The 14,203-nt window shown below is 42.6% G+C and overlaps 1 protein-coding gene across 2 annotated transcripts in view; it reads left to right on the plus strand.

The window, feature by feature from the left end:
• Window positions 1-9,883, plus strand: part of OSBPL10 (oxysterol binding protein like 10) — a 267,585-nt gene extending 257,702 nt beyond the window's left edge. For both annotated transcript variants that reach the window (XM_045537519.1, XM_045537527.1), the window contains exons 10-12: window positions 1,669-1,851; window positions 6,687-6,840; window positions 8,601-9,883. In XM_045537519.1, the coding sequence (XP_045393475.1) occupies window positions 1,669-1,851; window positions 6,687-6,840; window positions 8,601-8,645 (382 nt within the window). In that variant the 3' untranslated portion in view covers window positions 8,646-9,883. The remainder of the gene's footprint in view (window positions 1-1,668; window positions 1,852-6,686; window positions 6,841-8,600) is intronic.
• Window positions 9,884-14,203: the final 4,320 nt, after the last annotated feature.

The raw sequence follows: 14,203 nt of genomic DNA on the forward strand, positions 1-14,203 counted from the left end.
CCTTTTCCCCTCACCTCACGTGGCAGTTTTTTGGAGGCCTCTCCACTTTAAACTTAAGGTGAAATCCTTGGTGATGCATTTGCAGAACATCCACCGGAGAATAAAAGGCAGTTCTGTTTGTTGCAATAAACTCTCCCTCGTTTCTATGCTCTGAAGTGATTCATTCTGTGAACCCAGATGTTGCCAAACAGTTCCCCATTTCACTTTGAATTCACGTTAACTATTCTGAATCCTTGTATCATGCATCTGTGAGATCAACATCGCTTCTTTCCTTTGAGAGCTGGGAAGGCCCAAGTCTAAGAGGCTGGAAGTAGAGGTCTGCTGTTGGAGGAAGCACAAAATTGTCCTTATTGCTCCAGCTATAAAAAAAAAAAAAATCCTCTTTCACAGCAGATCTGCTGCACAAGCAAGCTTCCATCTTTGCCCTTTTTCTTGGAAAGCATTACTCTGCGTGGTACAATGTGAGGGTGTCACAGCATTCCCCAGCACAAGCCAGGCACGTGGGTGCCCTGGGGGCATTCTGCAGCCAGCACACACCGGCTTGCAAAAGCAGATTTGCGTACATTTCTCCCCATCTCCACGCTCGGTGATACCAGGTTGGTAGTTGAAATCAGCAGTGACGCGACACCACAGAAATTGGCAAATGCTACAAATCAGGTGTTTTCCTCCCTGGAGAGCCAGTTATTGAACATTTACCAGCACACCACTAATACCCTTCCACTGTGTGCACCCCGGATTCCTCATACCTGCCTGTGAGCCTCTGCCTCACCTAGGAACTGTGGCTGCTTTCAGGCCCAGGAAGAAAGTTCAAGCCTATGTTTGAAAACTCTAACTTCAGCCTGTGATGGTCCTTAAGAAAAAGAGAAGCTCAGCTCCTCAACTTGGCTGCTTTGGAGCGGGCTTCCCTGTTTCTGCTACGTTACTCTGACTGCAGAAGGCTAGAAGGTGGAGGGGGAGGTGGGAGGCTGCTTTCACCCAGAGGTAGCAATGTGGAGTTATCACAGGAGAGGCAGGTGAAAAGAGAGGCCACAAGTCTCCACAAAGGCCCTGTTAGGGAGAGGCTGAAGGTCATCTCCTGCTGCTGGTAGGAAGGCATTGATGTGAGGCCGAGAGTCTGGGTTTTGTTCAGCCTTCATTCAGAGCATGTGCGGATGCTGGGGTGGACACTTCCCTCCCTCGCCAGTGAGCTTATTGGGATTGTCAGCAGCCATGTTTGACCCCCAGATGGAACTGACCTCATTTAAGGATTGAAAAGTTCTCCCTGCACTCTTAAACTCTTTTTGGTGTTAAAATATAGCACTATTAGATGCTCTTTTGGGGAGGAGAGAGTATGTTTTGTTTTGCTTTTATAAGCTTGATTTCCATCCCAATGGAAACATTTTACGTAAACGTTGAGTGTTTATCAAAACTAAGAATTAATAGTGCTACATTACTGTTAACAAATCTATAGACTTTATTCAGATTTCACCAGGTTTTCCACTGATTCTTTTTCTGTTCACTGATATTAGATCACATTTTGAGAGCTAGTCTTCAAGAAAAACTGCAAAAACAATCCCTCCTTCCCAAGCCTCCATAAAAAATTCTCTAAGTATGAGTATACTTTTTGAAGTCTCTCTCTGTTTTGATAATCTTGCAAAGTGTATTCATTCGACTCATTCATTAATTCAGGGTCACAGCAGAAGTGAAGCACAATCCAACCAACACCATTGTTTGTAAAGCCCACGGGGAATGGAACGGTACGTTAGAGTTCACCTACAACAATGGAGAAACCAAAGTCATCGACACGACCACGTTGCCAGTGTATCCCAAGAGGATCAGACCTCTGGAGAAGCAGGGGCCCATGGAGTCCAGGTGAGGCCAGGCTGTGTGCTTCCCTTCAGCTGAGCTGTCCTCAGCTCTTGACTTGAGTGACAGAGGGGAAGACTTTGAAAGCTCAGCTGATGGAAATGGGCGAGCAATCATGTTCTTCTGGCTTTAGATATTTGAATTTTCCACTGTCACTTAGGAATAGACCCTTTTAGCTTTCAGTTGAGTCATTCTGCAGTTATGGGGTGGGGTGTGCAGATAGTCTACAGCAGACTTTTAATGCTTGAGAAAGTTTGTCAAATAATCTGTTGCTTGATTGCAAAAGTAAATACAGAGAGTTGCTAGTAATTGAAGAACTGTGCAATGAAGCAATGAGATACTAATTTTTTTCTTACCAAATTAACATTATTTAAAAAAGTTAAATGTTGGCAAAGGTGTAATAAAATAGATACTCTGTACCCTGTCTTTCCATTAGGAGTGTGTCACTGTGGCTGTATGGATCAATAGCTTTAAATTCATGAGTTTACTTTGATCTTATACAGGCAGTCCTCGGGTTATGGACTAGCTGACTTAATGGCATTCTGTGCTTATGAACAGGTCCCCAAGGCTCCCCATGAGGATAGTTTATAATTAAATTAATAATTCGGGAATGAGTTTGTTCTGCAAGTGTAAACAAACCCACATGGTGTAAGCGGTTCACTGGCGCAGCATCTTCACGCCAGCGGCTAGTCTCATTGCTGTATGGTCGCTTAGGCACAGCAGCACTTTTGCCTTTTTAGTTTGATTTTGGGAATCTGTGTTTACCCTTATGACCATGCCTCCAAAATGAAAGTCCACTGCAAGTCCAGGTGAGCCTGCAAGTGAAGAGGTGATTACAATGGAGACAAAAGTAGAAGTGATTAAGCGTTCAGAGAAAGGCCAGACACCATCATTCATTGGGAAAGACTTAGGCTTCAGTTGCTCAACTGTCGGAACACTTATCCTGTACAGGATACAGTGAGAATAATGGAACATGTGAAAGGCAGTGCTCCAATGAAAGCATCAGTTATTACTAAACAGCGTAGTGGATTAATTATTGGAATGGAAAGGTTGTTGATTTGGTTAGAAGATCAAAATAAGTGTAACATTCCTATTAGCCTAGGAATTAGAAGAAAGAGCACAATAGTTTCTGTAACTTACTATTACAGTACAGCGGTATTATTATTACTGTGTGTGCACTGTTCATCAGGGATCTGAGTTACATACAAATCCAACCTAAAGATGTTCTCAGGAATGTATCATTTGTAACCTGGGGACCACCTGTATTCTACTTCTGGGAATCTGTTCTCTGAAAAAATTCTTAAATTCAGAAAACATTTTAAACAAAAGTGTTTTTTTTTTTTTGAAGAAAACTAAACAACAAAAGAAAGAAAAACCACCCGACTGTCCAACATTTGGAAAATGGTTAAGTAAATTATGAAGTATCCGTTTAATTATTTAATAGTATATCCACTCTATGGTATGAATATAATGTAGCCACTTTAAGTGACATTTTTGCAGGTACACAAGCAGAATCCTCTTGGAATATGCCATTTTTATTTTTTAGTTTAGGACATCAGCCAACTATGGCTCATTTGCCAAATCCAGCCTATGGCTGATTTTGTAAATAAAGTTTTATTGGAACACAGCTATGATCACTCGTTTATATATGGTTTATGGATGCCTTTCTGCTATAATAGCAGAGTTAAGTAATTGCAACCAAAAACATACAGGCTGCAAAGCCTGAAGTATTTACTATCTGGCCCTTTAGAGCAGGGGTTGACAAACATTCTCTGTAATCTAAAAGCATGTGCTCTTTAGAAACATGATGTAGGGCTAAAATGAAATTACAGGTGATTCTGTGAAAGGGTTTACCATTAACTAGAAGAGTTTGTAACCAAGTGGAAAAAGTGCTTATTAAGTGGAAACAAAGCCAGGGATACAACAGTGTGCATACATAATACATTATAACTGAGTTTGATAAAATCAGAGCTTCAGTATCCCTGGAACCTTTGTACACTTTGTCTTGTTAATCTGTTCTGGAGGACAGTGAGTATAACCTTTTGTGTCCAAATGGAAGGCATGAACTCTTACCGGTCATCTTTTTCAGCCCAGCTATCGGGCAGTAGCAGCAGGACGAGGGAAAGGCTGAAATAAGGGAAGAAATCATCCCTTTGCCCACACTGCCTCTGATGAAGCATCACCAGGATAGGAAACTGTGGTTCATATCATGGCGTGACTATTGTTTCTGGTCTGGCTGTTGAGAACAAAACTATGATTACCTGCTACTCCCCCGCCCCCGCCCCGAGGATATCACAGTAGGTTAGCTACTCCTTATTAAGACTCTTTGCTGCCTCAGAATTCAGCCTGGAGCAGGGATGCAATCTGGCGTCAGAGTAAGAGAGAAGGTGCTACCTCTTTTTGTCTACTTCTGTGGACTTTACTGAAAGATGGAATGGAACTACAGGAGCCCCTCCCTTATCCACAGATCATTTTTGGCAGTTTCAGTTACCCACGGTCAATCACCACCTGAGAATAGTGCAGTATTTTGAGAGAAAGCATGTGCACACACATTCACATAACTTTTATTATGGTATATTGTTATAATTGTTATATTTTATTATTGTTAATCTCTTACTGTGCCTAATTTATAAATTAAACTATATCATAGGTATGTACACATAGGAAAAAACATAGTATATGTAAGTTTGGTGCTATGCACAGTTTCAGTCCTCTCCTGGGGAATCTTAGAACACATCCTCCTCCATGGATACGGGGGAGACTACTATATAGAGAAGTTGAGCCCCCTCTCACCCTTGTTCTCTGCAGAGGAAATGGCTTGAGAAGTGAAGTGGCTGGTCCAGGGCTCTCTTGCCACTCAGAGCACCCGTGCCTACTTCCCGCCAGGTTATCTGGGCCTTACCTGCAGACGCAAAGGAGGGACGATCAGTGTGGCTGGGTGGGCCAGTGGTTAGAACGGTTGTCTCAGCCCTCACAATGGTGCCAGCCCTGGCAAGGCCTGCTGTCCCCAACGAGTCCCCTTGGAAGGGAACTACTGCCCCATTAGGGGTAGAGTGCAGATAGTCTGTTGTCTCCCCACACCTCTAAGTCTGTTCCTGATGCCCAGAGCCTGGACTGAGCAGGGGTCCTGCCTGGGCCAGTGCCCAGGGATGCCCGCCCCTCGCCATGCTGCCCTTCCCTCCTCAGACAGGGCTCCCCTTTCCTCACTGACTTGCTCCTGTCCCCCCAACCCTGAAGGCACCTTGCCTTTCTGCCTTTTCCTTTAGCTTGGTGTTTAGAGCCTTCCTTAGACGAGCTGGCACCCACTGTGTCCCTCCCCCGACCCTCAGGGGACTCTCTTGGTTGGGTCTTTGTGCGCCTCTGGGCAGAGCTCCGTCTGTGGGCCAGTCCTTGGCCCGGCAGCCCCCTCCAGTCCTCCAGGGTCTCTGCCCTCTACACTCGGGGCCCCTGTCTTATGATGGGACTCACCACGGGAAGTCCTGGCCTTGAAAGGATCCCCCTCGCTCTGCCTGTCCTTGTGCCTGGTCCCTCCCTGAGCGTGAACTGTGTGTTGAGGGTGTGGGTGATGAAAAGGACTGGGATTTGACACGACAACCCCTGTTGTTTCCTTGCCTCACCCCACCCTCCTGTTTGGGCCGGTCTTTCCTCTTCAGTCAGGGACCAGGGCAGAGTAGAAAGCATGGGCTGTGAGGCCAGACTTGGCTTCATATCCCAGTTCCAGAAGTTCCTCTGGCTGTAAAATGGGGGCAGCAGCATGGCTCTCCTTGGGTCTCTGTGGTGGATTCAGGGTGGCCCAGTGGGCAGGGGCGTTTGCAGCCGGAGCTCTACCCTTGTCGGTTTCTCCCCTGGGCGTTTGACCCTCCTCATTTTGCTGGCAGCCCCTCTGCCCTTCCTCGACCACGGCCGCCTGCTGCACCGTGCCCTCCCTGTAGAAAGGGCGAGGGCACCCACTGCAGGAATGCTCCCTGGCCCAGGATCTTGTGATCGTTTCCTTAAGGCCAGGGAGGGAATCCTTACCACCGAGAATTCTGATAGTTCTTTGGTGTGAAATCCTGCCTTTTCCTGATGCCTTTAAGTGAGGAAGTACATGGGTGATGGTGTCTTGATTTATTATGGTTCCTTTCCTCTCCCTCTAGAACAGAGTGTGTCTGAATCTGGGCAGTCCCCAGGAAGTCCTGAGGAGGAAAGCTGTGTGTTAAACACAAGCCACTTCAGGCTGCCTTCTAAAACGAATGAATGAGGCAGAGAAGTAGCTTTTGTGTAGGGGGCAGGGCGCAATGACAGATCCTGTGCCTAAGCGTGAGTGCGTGTGCACACCCCGCAGTCTGTGACTCATAGGTCTGGGTGCCATTGTGGGAAAGCAGGTATTGCTCATATTTACCAGCCTGGTGACCTTGGCCGAGTCATCTTAAGTTTTGTGGACCTTGCTTTTCTCATCTGTAAAATGGGGATAATATAGCATCTATGTCATTGGGTGGTTATGAAGATTAAATAAGTTTATATATATAAAATACTAAAAACATGGTAAATGCCATATTTGTCTACTATCGTTTGCTGGGGTAGCGTACTGCCAACTATTAATATTACTACTATTAGATCTGCTCCCCAGAAACTTCGAGCCCTGAGAAGAGCATGGTGCTGGGGCCAAGTAGAGACTAGAAATAGCACAGATGTGGAGCCAGGCAGCCCTGGGTTCAAATCCTGGCTCCCAGGGTCTTTGAGGCACCTGGGAGGAGCTGCCCCAGAGGGCGCTTCCCTGTTCTGGCTGCTCCCTGCCAGGACTGTCATCCTCCAGCCGGCTGGCCTTGTCTCATTGTTTCCTCTCTTCCATGCATCCCCAGGAACCTCTGGCGGGAGGTGACCCGATACTTGCGGCTAGGGGACATTGATGCAGCCACCGAGCAGAAGCGGCGCCTGGAGGAGAAGCAGCGGGTGGAGGAACGGAAGCGGGAGAACCTCCGCACACCATGGAAGCCTAAGTATTTCATCCAGGAGGTAACTCTGCCCCCTGTCCTTGGGCTCTTGCCCATGAGAGAACTCGTCTTGGGAGGGCAGATGGGTTTTTCTTGGAAACCTGGCGGATTGGATGAATAATCTATAGGGGCAGGGCAGGCCCTGGGCTGGAGTGGGGCAGCTTGGCTCTGGCTCCAGCTTTGGACCATGCTTCAGGAGAGTTTTTCCGCAGCAACATCATGGTATTGTCTCGGCCTGAAATGGTCTGGAGGGCAGAACCAAGCAGCCGACACTTCCCTTCCGGTATCCTTCCCTCAGAAGAGCCTATCAGCCTGTCAAGGAGGGAAAGGAATGGGATTGCACACCTGGATACTGTTCTCTTTAGAGAAGGAAACTCATCATGACCCCTGTTAACTTTATCATCAGTAACAAATTAGTTGTGAAGCCCCTCGCAGCTCATCTCCACACCCGGCTGGGCTGGAACCCTGACTGAGAACTGCCCTTCAGAGCTTTGCCTCCTGTGGGCCAAAAGGGACGGACGTGCTAGGGAGGGCCAGCCTGAGGCCTGTGCCTGAAATGTGGCTGCTGCCACCCAAGAGACTGAGACTGGAAGGCAGAAGTGATACCCACATGACTGGGCCCTTATGATCTTGAAGTTGTTTGGGGAGTAATTCGGAGGAATTCTGAGAACAGCATTGGAAATTATGAAAATGTGGCAGCCACATTTTTAAGGCAGGTCCTCAGGAGCCCAGCAACGCCAATGAGAGACGCAGGCTGGGCAGCTGTGGGAGTCCATACCTAACAGGGGTGGATACCTTGCTAATAAACTGTCTATTTCACGAGGAGCCAGAAATTTGGATTTTTATGAGGAATATGATATTCCCATGGTGTCAAGGAATTAAAAAATTTTTAAACATAAGGGGCTAATTGAAATGTTATCTATGGGCTTGTTTTAGCCCCAGTGCCAATAACTGACTTGTACAGGGTTGTTCTGTCTAGACGTAATAAGGTTGGGGAGTGAATTAGGGCGCTGCAGTACCTGGAGGTGGACTCCCGGCCAGCAGCAGGAGCCACTGTTCTCCCTGAGTCAGGAACTAAGGGCTGTGGATTGAAGGGAGACTTCAAGGTTGGATTCTGGCTCCGACAGGAAGGCTGGTGGGGGAGACTCTCTGTGGGAGCCTTGTCCAGGTGAGGTGGATCCTCAAAGGATCCTCCTATGAGGTGGATCTGGTCTCTGAGACATCTAGTTGGCCTGGTTTCTGTGGAAAAACCAGTTCTTCCCCCTGGGTTTCAGAAAAGCCAGTATGTTCTTAACCGAAGGCTTGGGGACATGTAAATAATAAAAATCATCCCAACACCAGAAGTTACCATTCAGTATACGTCCTTCTAGTCTATAACCAGATCATATAATATATGCCGTTTTGATTGTTGACTTTTTCTCACCCCATATTTGATTGGTGGTGGTTCTTGTGGGCCGATTTGTGACTGCCGCCTGCTGAAGAGAGCCTTTATTGGGCATTCCCTTCCAGGCTGGTGGGCTGTAAGTCACTGGAATGCACACACCCTCACCTTTTCTTCCCCCCGTTCTTCCATCTGACTACCCTGTTTTTTCCTTGTCCTGCTATCTCCAAGTGCCAAGATAGGAGGAGCAGCTGGGCTGAGGAGGGGTAGTGAGACCAGCAGGGTGGCCTGGGGGTGAGAGAGCAGAAGCAGAGCAGACATACACATTGGCAGTGGTCATCCTTGCTCTCTTCTTCTTCTCTGCTGGGGTCTCCATGTAATGCCTCCTTCCTCTCTTACAGGGCGATGGCTGGGTATACTTCAATCCTCTCTGGAAGGCACACTGATGGCGTGGAGGTGCAGAACTTCCTGAAATAGCCTTGTTTTTGTAGGAATTAAAGTGGTACAGTATTAAGGTTTTGTTGGCATTCACTGAGACCTCATCTTAGCATCCAAGAAATTGTAACAGGAAGAGAAATTTTATACTGTGAAAAATAGCACCCCCAAACTCTGCTGGAGGATTGAATTTATTCAAGAGCCATTTGGGGCATGTGTGTGTACACACTATATATGTTCACACACACGCACTATGTACACATCTGAGTATTACACATGTAAATACTGCACTCACCAAGGTTTAAGTGGGTAAACATGAGCTCCTTTTTATCAATGAGGTTTGAAGTTTTCTATTTTTCACTTTGCCAGAAATGTTTTACACTCACAAAGATATTCTCATTTAGTCAACTCCTGTCAAAGATGAATAGGCATGGCCCCAGTTGATGTCCATGTGGCAGAAAGTGGCTCATTCCTGGTAGAAGTGCAGGTGGTTATCATTTCAAAATTGTGATTCTCTCCTCCCTCCCCACATCAGTGTTTTGTTTGTCTACACCCAAGAAAGATAACAGCTTCCTGCCCACCCTATCCAACAGGAAGTGTTTAAGGTTTATGCCAGAACCTTGCAGGACGGAGCACCTCTGGGAGAACTCAGAGTCAGGCCCCACACCAAGGAGTTTTCTGCCCATTTTTCCAACAATTTCTCACACTCCAAGTACTAGTCATACATTTTTCAGAAGCTGCTTCTTTTACAGCAGAATACAAATCATACTGGAGACTTCACTACTTTTGTGATGAAAAAGGGCTTTAGAAATTAAATACACGCATGCATATCCAAACATGCACAACCACAGCCTCAATCTTGTATTTAGTTTGGAGAAAGAGAAAAGAATTTCTTGTGGACTTTTTTTTCTTTAACTGCATCTCTCTGGTTTGACCCGAACTCTACAAGAAAGCACTGTGATTAAAACACACATAAAGCCTGCGTAAGCGTTCCATGGTTTCAGTTGAATTTCAGTCATCAGCCTTTACAAATTAGGTCAAAGAAGTGACCGAAATAAAAATCAAAGAAAGAAAAAATGTTTGATTTTTGCTCAATGCTTATTTTTTACTGTGCCACTCCAATGATATTTATAAAATCCAATAGCATGAACGCTTCTCTGTAGTAATAATTTTGTGCCTTTTGTCTGCTTTCTTAAGACTAATTGTTCACACTTTGTAGATATTAGACAAATATATTTCGATTAAATACTATACCTATTTGTGTGTCTGCATTTTATTTTCAGGGATTCAAAAGTTCTGATTAGTGGCTCTAAATGATCTCACATTTTCTTGGCTAGATATTGGTAATTATTGATGTGAATGGCAATCTTATCTGTATCAAAACAGTAGTGTTTACCTACCAGATAAACATTATTTAAGGATATTTTGTGACACGTTCATAAGAACACTTAACACCATATCCAGTCAGTGTTTTGTGAGAGGAGTTACTCCTGGCAGAAGTCACAGTGTAAGCCTATTTAGGTCCAGTGTGTAAAACATCTAGGTGAATGAAGTGTTTGGAACCATTTTATTTCTGAGCGGGAAAGTGGAACAGATAATATTTGGAAAATAAGAGCAGAAAACATAAAAAACTTCAATGAGAGACTGAAAAGTAATCACTGTGGTAGTTTGGAATTTTCCAGTCTTACTACAAAGCATAAACCATCTGGGAAGTAAAAGATGGAGTCTCCTAAAGTCTCACTTTTCTGCCGGACGGGGTAGATTTAAAATTGTTAACTATTACATGCTAGATTTACATAAAACATATGTAGAACCCTAAGAATAATTATGAGCACCCATATATCCACTGCTTAAGTAAAGAAACCTGTTTGCCAGCACCTTAGAAGCCACCATTGTGTCCCTATACAACTGTATCCCCCGTCTCCTTTCCCTCCTGGAATAACTGTCCTCTTCTAGCCTAAGAGTTCTTTATATATTCTGGGTATTAGTCCTTTGTCAGTTCTTTGTTTGCCCAAGATATCCAGTACATGGCTGTGGTCAGAGGGTAATTATTAAAGGCCACAGAGGCATAGAACTTGTATTATTGCATTTTAAAACTTACTATAAAGCTAGGGTAATCAAGATGGTGTAGTGTTGTTGTAAGGACACACACAATAGAGAATCCAGAAATAGACCAACACATTTTTGATCACTTTTCTACAAAGGTGCCAATTAAATGGTGAAAACAATAGTCTTTTCAACAAATGGTGTTGACTCAACTGGAGAAAAAAATAAAACACTTTAAGTTATATACAAAAATTAACTCAAAAAACAGTACATACCTAAATGTAAAAGGTAACTTTATATAATCATGAGGTATGAACTGGGAGGTTTGCCACTGACAGGTCTCTCTTAATTTAACTTTTTATATTCCTTGGGGGAAAGAGAGGTAACAGAGCTTGACTAGTGTCCATTTTTGCAATGTTAATTCAGTCTTTTCATTAATAGGGCAATTAAATCATTTTTACCAATTTCCTTCAGTAGGCTGCAGACCTGAGCTCTGATCCATATTATTCTGCGAAAAGAACACATGTTTCATCTATCTAGGTTTCATCTATCTAGCTTGTTTGAACAATTAAGACAGTGTGCGGAGGTTACAAAGAGAATGCATTGTTGTCGTAGTCAGTTCTGGCTGCCATTTGATAGTAAGTTTTCATTCAGTCTCATCAGCTCCACCTTTCACCAAATTCACAAAAGCAGACACTTGATATTTTAATCAAAATGCCTCCAGGCTGTTTTTAAGATTTAGAAATAGAGACAACAAATAATGCTATATTTTCTCAGTAGTAAGGAGACTAAGAGGTGGGAAACCTGTGGCCTTCTAGGCCCTTAAACGCAGTCTTTTGACTGAATCCAAATTTACAGAACAAATCCTTTTATTAAAAGGGGTTTAGCAGAGACAGATGAAGCTAGAATTTCTTGCCTCCTTTGGTGGTTAAGAACAATCTTGAAATCAGAAGGCCACAGATTCCCATTTTGTTTCTAAAATTCCACTTCAGATAATAATAGATTAAAATGTTTGGGCCAACTACTCAGCTAAAGGCAATTCGAAAAGCTGAACAAATAAATTTTTAAAACAATGCCTGTTTTACGATTTCATAGAACCAATAGTATCATCAGGCCAGAATTGAGAAGATAGAAATTCTGAGGCAAGTCTGGCATTTGAGGCCATTTTCCCCCTGGGAAATTGGTGTTGAACAGCAATTTTAATAACTTTGTAGGACTGGGAGGGCAAATGTTCATATTCATATCTGCTTGGGTGACATCCCTGGAGAATTTCGGACTAGGAATAATGAACAAGCCCTTACAGGGATAGCAGGGGAACTTTGTACGTAATAGTCATCCCTTAAATTGAATTAAGGTGATTCCAGCCTGCTAGTTCCTTGAGGTACCTACCTGGCAGAAAGAAAAGGAAATCTGTAAAGTAAAATAAAACTTTAGGCCTAAACTTACCCATACAATTTAAAAAGTATAGTATCTAGGACACAAATCCACACCCATTAGGAGAAAAGACCACACAAACAACCAGCAGAAAAAATACCACCAGACAATAGAAATCCACAAGAGCTCTAGATACTGGATTTGTCAGATACAATTTTAAATTCTGCTCAATACACTAAGAGACAAGACTGAGAATTTCAGTGGGTCAAGTGTAAACCATAAAGAAAGATGTGGAAACAACCCAAGTACCCATCAATACATGAGTGGATTAATAAAATGTGGTTTATGTATACCATGGAGTATTACTCAGCTATAAGAAATAATGGGGATATAGAATCTCTTTTGTTCTCCTGGATAGAGTTGGAACCCATTCTACTAAGTGAAATATCCCAAGAGTGAATAAATAAGCACCGAATGTACTCACCAGCAAATTGGTTTCACTGATCATGACCTAAGAGCACATTCAGGAATAACATTAATCAGGTGTTGGGCAGATGTGGGGGGGGATGGGTGTATACATACATAATGAGTGCGATGTGCAACGTCTAGGGGATGGACATGCTTGAAGCGCTGACTGGGAGGGGGGGCAAGGGAAATATACATAACCTAAATTTTTGTACCCCCACAATATGCTGAAATAATAAAAATAAATAAACAAAAAGAAGAGATATAGCCAATTTAAGAGGAAAAAACCACAAATTTTAGAATTAAAAAACAAAGTAAACCCATCAATGGATGGGTTTAACAGCAGATTAGCCATAGCTGATGAGAAATTAAAGCACGCCAGGAGGAGAGACCATATGAGTAAGAAGGTATATGTTTAATTGGAGTCTCAGAAGAGAATAGAGCACAGAGCAGAAAGAACATTTAAAGAGATAATGACTAAGAACTTTAAAAAAACTGATGAACACCAAGTCACAAAGTTAAATGCTCAACAAGTCCAAAGAAAGATTTATTAGACAGATGAAAAAAATATATTATGCAAACACCATAACAAAGCTGGCATGATGGTAATATTAATGAGACAAAATAGGCTTTTTAAAAGCCTATTTACTGAAAATAGTCTGAATTTCCAAAAAAACTGAAGGTTCAACAGTATGTGATTTTAATACAGCCTTCTCAGTAAATAACAAATGAAAAAATAGTTATTAAAAAAACAATATGCCTGACTGCCAAAAGAGCACACATTGCTTTCAGAAACATGGGAAAAAAATATATATTTAAAAAACATATTTCTGTATGTCCCTGCAAGCAATGTGTACTCTTTTGGTAATACATATCTTATAAGTTGACCATATGTTGGGCCACAGAGCAAGTTTCAACCAATTTCAAGGTATTAAAATCATACAGAATATCTGACTACAATTCAATTAAGGTAAAAATTGATAATGAAAGGATTAGAAAACAATGTTTGGAAATAAAAGATGTGCACCAATAACCCATAGTTTAAAAAAAGTACAATGGAAATTAAATACGTATTAAACTGAATGACATTTAGTTCACATCAAAACCTGTGAGAATGGAGCTTTAGCAATGCTTGGAGTAATCTTGTAACTTTAAATTCATATATTAGGAAAAAATAAAAGTTAACAAAATGGAATTAAGAACCTGCCAAGGATAATAAGAGATCAACGGCAGGGGTGGGAAGAGGGATGAATATTAAAAAAAAAAAACAAACAATCTTGGCAATTAAAAGGGACATTATGGAACCTACAGATACTAAAACAATCATTAAATAGTATTAATAATTTTACATTAACCTAACTGAAAATTTAGATGAATAAACACAATTCACCAAAACTGAAACAAAGAACTAAAAACTCAAATAGTCTTTTGTTTGTAAAATAACAATCTGTAACAAAAAACCTTTGCCCAAAGAAAATTCTAGGCCCAAATGGTTGCACCAGTAAAATTCTAACAAACATACATCACTATACCAGGAATATGAGTTTAGTTTAACATTGTGAACAAAGTCTCTGTCATTCATGTAACAGAATAAAGGAGAAAAATCAGCATCATCTTAATGAAGGAAAAAAACCACTTGAGGAAAAAAAATTCATTCATCTTAAAAGAAAAATGAGCTCACAGC

Source organism: Lemur catta, chromosome 1, assembly GCF_020740605.2.
Source record: "Lemur catta isolate mLemCat1 chromosome 1, mLemCat1.pri, whole genome shotgun sequence".
NCBI classification, from domain to species: domain Eukaryota; kingdom Metazoa; phylum Chordata; class Mammalia; order Primates; family Lemuridae; genus Lemur; species Lemur catta.